The sequence below is a fragment of the Nicotiana tomentosiformis genome, chromosome 2 (assembly GCF_000390325.3).
Source record: "Nicotiana tomentosiformis chromosome 2, ASM39032v3, whole genome shotgun sequence".
Lineage (NCBI taxonomy): Eukaryota > Viridiplantae > Streptophyta > Magnoliopsida > Solanales > Solanaceae > Nicotiana > Nicotiana tomentosiformis.
In genome coordinates this window covers 10,146,214-10,154,954 of record NC_090813.1, presented here as the reverse complement: position 1 = coordinate 10,154,954, position 8,741 = coordinate 10,146,214, and the positions used below count along the sequence as shown (strand labels likewise).

General features: G+C 34.7%; 1 protein-coding gene across 1 annotated transcript; it reads left to right on the top strand.

Moving 5' to 3' along the window:
* The first annotated feature begins 3,105 nt into the window (after positions 1–3,105).
* Positions 3,106–7,357, top strand: LOC104106611 (probable mediator of RNA polymerase II transcription subunit 26b). The gene is made up of 9 exons (XM_009615189.4): positions 3,106–4,199; positions 4,778–4,843; positions 4,956–5,038; positions 5,615–5,667; positions 5,801–5,928; positions 6,023–6,050; positions 6,162–6,496; positions 6,579–6,669; positions 6,760–7,357. The coding sequence occupies exons 1-9, from the start codon at positions 3,738–3,740 to the stop codon at positions 6,897–6,899; spliced, it is 1,386 nt and encodes a 461-aa protein (XP_009613484.1). The 5' UTR covers positions 3,106–3,737; the 3' UTR covers positions 6,900–7,357.
* Positions 7,358–8,741: the final 1,384 nt, after the last annotated feature.

The window sequence follows — 8,741 nt, the reverse complement described above, 5'->3', positions numbered from 1 at the left end:
AATACAATGCCAAAGGTGAGGTGGAAAGGTACAAAGCTCGCTTAGTGGCCAAAAGTTACACACAACAAGAGGGTCTTGATTATCAAGAGACCTTCTCACCTATGGTGAAAATGGTCATAGTAAGGACTGTTTTATCCTTAGTTGCTATGAAAGGATGGAAGTTGCACCAAATGGATATCTTCAATGCTTTTCTTCAAGGTGATTTGCTGGAAGAAGTGTATATGACTCCACCCCCTGGTCTTCTAGGTGAGGGGGAGCCTCCTAGAGTTTGCAAGCTTCAGAAGTCCTTGTATGGGTTCAAGTAGGCCTCTAGGCAATGGAACTTGAAGCTCAGTGAGGCCCTCTCATACTCAGGTTTTGTACAGAGTCACCATGACTATTCCCTCTTTAGTAAGAGGTTTGGTTCTGAATTGGTCATTATCCTCATCTATGTGGATGACCTCTTAATCACTGGATCATCTCCTCAGTTAATTCAGGATGCCAAAGTTGTGCTTCAATATCACTTCAAGATCAAGGACCTGGGGGAGATGAGATACTTCCTTGGTCTTGAAGTTGCAAGAAGCAGACATGGCATTTTGGTTTGTCAAAGGAAGTTCACTCTTGATCTCATTTTTACACTTGGGCTTGCAGGTTCTAAACCAGCTTGCACACCTCTAGACACAAGCCATAAGCTCACCAGTGCAGAATATGATCATGCCAATGCCCATGGAACTCTAGATACTGATGAATTGCTTAGTGATCCAAGCAGCTATCAGAAATTAGTTGGGAAGCTGTTGTACCTTACCATGACAAGGCCAGACATCAGTTATGCAGTACAGAACTTAAGCCAGTTCATGCACAAGCCAAAGAAGTCACACATGGAAGGAGCATTGAGGGTGGTAAGGTACCTAAAGAATGCACCTGGGTTGGGAATTCTAAGGTACCTAAAGAATGCACCTGGGTTGGGAATTCTACTATCATCTCAATCTTCTGATCAACTCACAGTATATTGTGATGCATACTAGGCCACTTGCCCAATGACTAGAAGGTCAGTGAGTGGGTTTGTAATAAAGCTGGGTGACTCTCTTATCTCCTGGAAGTCCAAGAAACAAAATACAGTATCAAGGAGCTCTGCAGAAGCTGAGTACAGAAGTATGGCCAATGCAATAGCAGAAGTGGTCTGGTTAACAGGGTTGCTCAAAGAGTTGAATGTGGGATTGAAATTTCCAGTGAAGCTGTATTGTGATAGTAAAGCGGCTATTCAGATTGCTGCAAATCCCATCGATCATGAAAGGACCAAACATATCGAGATTGACTGCCATTTTATTCGAGAGAAAATTCAACAAGGCCTAATCCAAACTGCACATGTCTTTACAAACCTACAGATAGCAGATGTACTAACCAAAGGACTGGGGAAGGCACAACATGATTTTCTATTGTCCAAGCTGGGAGTGTACAACTTATTCATACTACACAACTTGAGGGGGAGTATTGAGGATATAGACACAAGGATAGTTAAGCCATATCTCTAATGAGGAAAGTAGTATACACCTAATAATACCAAATATTAGGGAGGGCATGGGAACTCTTATTAAACAAGATAATGCGAGTGTTTAATTTACTTTAATATCATCATTTAATTTCTTTTAACATATTCAATTTTTAATTCTTACATAATTTTAACTTTAATTGACTAGTAATTATTAGTAAATTGAGATTTTACTTTCCTACTTTAAATGACAAATTAATAAACATAACATTATTGATCAGTAATATAAAAACTATAACAAATAACAGACAAAAAGTAAGAATTATTAATAAAAAGAAGAAATAAAAAAAGGAAAAAAAAAATCTAAGACGGAGCAGGGTGGGATGAGACTAAAACTGGCGAGATGGATATGATGTAAATGAGGGAAAACAATTAAGTGAGACGGGACGAATCAAGATAATACTCTAAAAAAGATAGTTAAAACTATAAAATAAGTCAATCTAATATAATTATTTTTTTCTATATTATTCTAGTAGTATGAGAATAATGAAGCCTAACTGAAATATAGCGTTAGATAGCAATAATCTTATCAATGAATACAAATTTATAATATTCTGATTTACAAAACAAACAAAAAAGACATAATGGAAGAAAATCTAGCATATCAAAGGTGGAATCAGACTAAATCAAGCAAGGTAGACATGATGAAAATGTGACAAGATTTTGGCGAGACGAAAAAAGACATGATAAAATCGTCATTTTTTCGCTACTAAACGAATTTTCCAATACAACTAATTTTTTCTATTTTCAGTTAAGGAAAGAACAAAAAAGAAAAAGAAAAGGGAGACCAAAATAATAGATAAATAGAATGAGATAACAACAATCAGATCACTGAATTACAATATATATTATGTTATATGTACATTATAATAATATCTTAATTACAGTAGCTTCAACCACTTTCTTCAGAGGAAAGATAGAAATCACTTTCTTGGGTCGTTCGGTTATGGAGATTAGGATATTAATTTCGATATAAATTTAAAAATTATATTTATCTCGTATTTGTCTATCGATATTAAGTAAAGTTAGTGTAAATTTTATATCAAATCTTAGTATTATAGGTTTCATATAGAATTAGAGATTGTAATCTAATAATATCTTTATTCCGATCCAAGCGATTTCTTAAAATTTTATATAATCATATTTCTTCATATACTCTATTCGTTTCAATTTATTTGACGTGGTTCGGATTTCAAGAATTAAAAATATTTTTATCATAATCTTTTGATATGCTTTTTAAATATGTTAAATTAAAATTATTATGACTTACAATATTTTTGATGTAATTTTTAACTATGTAAATTTTATGTCAAAAAAAAAAAAAAATTATGTCCAACTTTACTACTACTATTAAAATTGAAAAGTTTGACTTTTAAAATAAAAAAAATGCCATAGTTATCCCTATGGGTTTTGCCCAAGAATGAAAATTGACCCTTCTATGAACTCCTATCATGTAGCCTTATCACCAACCCATAATTCAACTCCTCTCCTCCCCCCCCCCAAAACCAAAAATAAAAAAATAAAAAAAACCAACAAAAGAAAACAATACATCCCCTTCCTCTGTTTCCAGTTTCGTTGAAGCAGCACCTTGTATTGCATTTTGAGTCTTGAGAGTTGAGAGAGAGAAATAATTAAATAAACAAGGAGAAAATAAGATAGGAGAGAGAGAATATCTCTCATACTTTAACATATATTCTTCCCGATGAAATTTTCTTTCCAATCGGCATAACTTTCTCTAGATTTATCCATTGAATATTTTCTATTCCTCTATCTCACCAAAATCTTCATCAAAATCTCTACTTTTTATTCCCTATTGGCTTAGTGTTTCAGCATGTGAAATTTCCCTTAATACCATATATTCAGATTTATCCCAATTTTTTCATCAGATTACCCTCAATTTGTTATATCTTCATCAGAAAATTCAGAACTGAGCCTCTGATCAATCTGTAAAACGTAACTGATTTTTATTTGTTAGTTACCAGAACTGCTCATTTCACACCCTTTGGGTCAAAACTGATTAAAAAAAAAACAGAGTTTTATTGCTTATAAAGCCTTGTTTCTGATCAGAATTTGTATCAATAATCGATTTTTGGTTTGTGGGTATCATCAAATTCGGATAAAGATTGAATTTTGTTATCTGGGTGTTAATAAAGATTTGATATTTTGATCTGGGTGTTGAAAAAGATTTGATTTTTATAAACTTTCAGTTATGGCCAAGAGTTTTGGGACTCTTGATAAATGGAGGGATTATTTTAGGACAGCAAATTCAGATATATTTGATATAATTGAGCATGCAGTTATGGTGGCAGCTACAGATTGTCCAAAAGAGTTCAAATTGAGAAGAGATAAAATTGCTGAAATGCTTTTTACATGTAAAGTCACAAGGTGTTTTGGTTGTGATAAGGTTGAATTAGCAGTGCCACTTGCTAACGATGATGAGGGAAAGAATAAGAATAAGAGTGATTTTGGTGGAGGATTTGAGGCTGCTGGTGGTAGTAAAGAGAGCAAAGCTAATAGTAGTATAGATCATCATATTGAATTGAATGTGAATCAAGTTAGCAATTATAGTTATGGAGAAGCTGAGGCATTGACTGAGGTGATTGAAGAAGAGACTCAGACTCTTGGAGAGGTTCTTAGGATCAAAGATATTATTGATAACAATCAACATGAGGTTCATCTCTTTTAACTTGTGATCATGTTGAAATTTCATTTCTGTTCCTTGATTCTGTTTTCTTGAGCCGAGTTTCTATTGGAAACATAATGCTAAGATATGCTTACACACTACCCACCCAGACCCGACAAGTGGGATTTTACAGAGTTGTTGGTGTTGTTCCTTGATTCTGTAAGTAGATTATGGAGTTCTTTTTTTTAAGGGATATTAGACACAAGGAAGAGGAATCTTTGATAATTGAGCTTAAATGTGGTTAGATTCTTAAAACTTCTGATGTTGTCTCACATAAAAGTGGTCACTTTTTTATGTGGTTGAATTTGAGGGCCATTCTAATTTCTGTGCTAGGGTTTGTAACTGGAAAATCTGATAATACAGTTAGGAAATGTTTCTGCTTTTCAGTTTCCTTTTTTCCTCCTTTTGATCTTTTGATGTTGTACAAGGCTGTTGCTTTCTTTAGCTTTAAAAAATGTATGAAGCTACTTTAAACTTCATCTTTGATTTCCAACTTTTGGAATTTCACTTGCTTAGTTGAGGGAATTCTTAGTTTTGAGATTTTGATTGATTTTTGTTTTTGACAGTCCGCAGAGGTATATGAGTGCTTAAGAAGGCTTCAACTAATGGCTTTGTCTGTGGAGACTCTGAAGGTTTTGATCTTTTGCCACTTCCAAAATTTTATCTGCCATTTGTTTTAGTTGCAGTTTTACTTCTTTAAATTTCACTTTTTATTTGGGCGTAATGTAATTGTTTCTATATCAGGCTACAGAGATTGGAAAGTCAGTTAATGCTCTCAGAAAGCACAGCTCAAAGGATATTCGGCATCTATCCCGGACATTGATTGAGTAAGAAACTCTCGCTTTATTGCTGAAATAAATGTAAATTACCAATATGAATCCACAGCATGATTCTTGTAATCTGATATGGCATCCTTTTAGCGTTACTCAATTTTGTTGTTTTCGCTAAGGTTTGAACTTTTGTCTTCTAGTCGAACTAACATTTCATATCGGTGTCTGCCAGCTTGCTTTGTCGATTATACTTTTGAACTAATATTACTTTTTGATGCTTGCCACTATTTGTTGCTTATAGGTTTTCTCTAATTGTTGTAATCTTGACCATATACATTGAGTAAGATAGCTTAATTATCAACGCATGGTAATGAACTAATGATAGTCATCACTTTATCCATTTCGCAAAATTTCTGACTCACTTCGGTAGCCCCTTTGCATTTATCAGAAGTATATGACTAACCTTGCTCCTTAGCCGTGCAATTTGAGCTCAAGTTTTTGTGTTTTATATACCTTCTTGTTGATCTGTTCAACTAGCTTAGTTACTGTTTGGGAACCTTTTCTGTTTCTGTAGAGTGCTTTAAGTTCGGCATGTTTGTAGCTTATAGCGGATCGCTTTTTAATATATCACAGGGATTGGAAAGTTTTGGTAGATGAATGGGTGAATGCTACTGCAGCCTTTACAGGTTGTTGTTTAAGCCTTCCTCTTGTTTTTTTTTTTTCAATTTTCAGGAAAAAAGAATTAAGTATTCCGTTCTCTATGTTTGTTTTCTTTTGCAATCTGAACTGAAGTTTAAACTAACTGTTACTTGCTTAAAGGTACCGAAAGCACTCCAGAGTCTATGAAAGTATCTGTAGTTGATCAAGAGGAGGAAGGACTTCCTTCCCCGCCGTTGGATGACTTAGCTTTCTTTGCTGCTCAGACCACTTCAATGGAGTTGTCACAAGTATGCACAGCTTCTTCTCTTCAAGAAAATTAATTATTTTTCTTTGAAGGTTGCCACTGACTGATTTTCTCTTTGTTGTTTGTGACCAATGAAGTTCTTTGACGGCATGGATGATGATGGAAGTGAGTAGAATTTGTGTCCATGTTCTTTCAATATAGCTTTGCTATATCGGTTCTTTATTTGAATTCCCCACTAATAAAGGTATATTTCTCTGATTGGGGATTTTATTTCAGATCCTCGAAACAGTGGGGAATTCAACGAGAACCGTGGAAATGGCAGAAAGTTGTCACTGGATAACCAGAATAATCCAGTTCGGAAGAAGCAGTCGGCTGATTTCTTCGATGCTGCTCCCAAGGAGAGCAAGGGTGAACAACAAAAGAAACAAGAAGCTGTAATCAAGAAACAAACACCAGTTATGAGACCAAATAAGCCATCCGGAGGTGACTCAGGGCCTGGAAGACCGATAAAACCAGTTTCGGAACAGAAACTCAAGATGAGCGAGATGAACTTCCAGCAGAAATCCGATAAAGGCACAGTTCAAAAGAGGCCTGTGCCTTCTCAACTAAATGTGAGTATCAGAAAGGAAGTTATCTTTTTGATTTGTTTAAACCTCTGGTCTCTTTCTAACTATGCACAATTTAATTGCGTAGAAACTTAGACACTCAGATGAGGATGCAGTTCAAGTCAAACTTGAGGCAACAAAGAGAAAGCTTCAAGAACGGTACCAAGAAGCTGAAAATGGTTAGTTTCTTTTTGAGAATATTGAAATTGATCGACTCATGACTGTAAGCTCCAATTATGACCTGAATGTATTTTATAATTGTCGTTTAGCCAAGAGGCAGCGGACAATACAGGTTATGGAGTTGCACGATATCCCCAAGCAGGGTATCTCCAACCAAGGTCTTGGCCTTAAAAATCCTCATATGAGACCGGGCAACAATAATAGGCATTGGGCAAATGGACGTCGCTGAATTTTCTATCAACAGACTTCTTCAATAAGATCTCAGTTTTCATCCACCTTTGCAAGTTATTTTTGTAGAAAAACACTGATGACTCCTCAGTCTACTAATTTCTCAACTTGCTGTGGAAACAGAGGATCTCATCTAATTTACCTCAATATTAGTGGCCACTCTCAAATCGGGAGAGGCACGCTAATGTTATCTGAGTTACAATATGCTTAGATATACATTTTCTTGGACCTACAGTACAGGGTTTGGCGTTTTTGGTCTAAATTTTTTTGATCTTTAGGAAGGACCTAATATCGACCGTTTTGGATTACCATCTATTGAAAACATTAACCATATGCTTTTATAGGAATACCCTGACTGTAAATTTGCACAGAATAAGTGCATTTTCATTTTGGTCAGAACTTTTGTATAAAGCACAGAACATTGAAATATGAATGGAATAGAAAAGGCTAGTTACATTCTGTTTTTTGGCAGCTTGTTAGATGGCTATCACAGATGACATTGTTCTATAATTTATGTCATGCTTCCCATCTATGTAAGCCTTAGTTGACAAAGTTACCGAGTACCTGTGCTAGTGGAAGATAGCAAGTAAGGTAGTCCGGTGTACTAAGCTTCCGTTATGCGCAGGGTTCGGGGAAGGGTCGGACCACAAGGGTCTATTATACTCAGTCTTACCCTGTATTTTTGTAAGAGGTTATTTTCACGGCTCCGTAAACTCACGGTAACGTAGAAGCAACTTTAAAATATAAAAGTTATGGCATGCAGTTTGTTGACTTAATTGGTTATGGATAATGATTTGTGTAAAGGTATTTCTTTTTCTTCCTCTCTATATACGTGGGAAAGTTTTTGTTGATTGTTAGTTTGGTAAGGCTTTGAATACCCTTTTTTTAGGTAAAGCAAGTGGGGTTGGATGACCATTTTAGGTAGGGACACATTTCGTAAAGATTTGGTTGTTGCTTTGGGATATGGTGGATAAGCAACAACAAATGATGTGGAGTGCATTTAATTTTATTGTACTCTATCCGGTTTATATATATATTATACGTCTTTTTAAAATATTTTTGCACTTAAAAAAGGATTTTAGTAGTCTTAATTAAAAGTAACTATCTTTTCTCTCTTTAAACATTTTACTTCACTAATCAAAACAGTCGGGATAGATTTGAACCAAAAAAAACACTAAATGGCTTCCTTTTCTTTAAAATTAAAACATCAGGTATTTTGAAGCAAATTGAGGTGACAATAATATTAAATTGAGTTGGTTAAGATGATAATATTGGGGCCGAAGATAGTAATCCAAGATTAGAAACACTAGTTATCGAGTCTTTAGTAATTTGTATTTTACTCAGTTTAAGTTTCAATTAATGACAATATCAAAAAATATTCATACAATTAGATTATTAAAAATGTCAACAATTAAACTAAACATATCTAGGCTCAATATGTGACAGGTTTTGAGACTTGTTTTGTAGTTCCTCCGTGTTTACTGTTACTTGTCGTTCGCTCAATTTGACTAATTTTTAAAGTTAAGTTGGATTAGAGCCTTAATTATACCAGGTTGTGGTCGTGCAACAGTTGGTTGTTCGAATTTTAGAAGATTTTTACACGCCTCCTTAATTATGCCAGAAAACTTTTGCTTTAGCACTAAGCAGAGGCGGATCTAGGATTTGAAGGTGGCGGATGCCACAATTATTTTTAATGTACACCTTAAAATAACTAATATAGAGTTTGTTCGGAACGTTTATCCGATTTATTTATTTTTTAGTTTATTCAGGAAATTACTAGGCATTTTTTATTTAAAATTAGAAAATTATATCTCTTTCTCAGAATATACTTGTGAGATTTCAC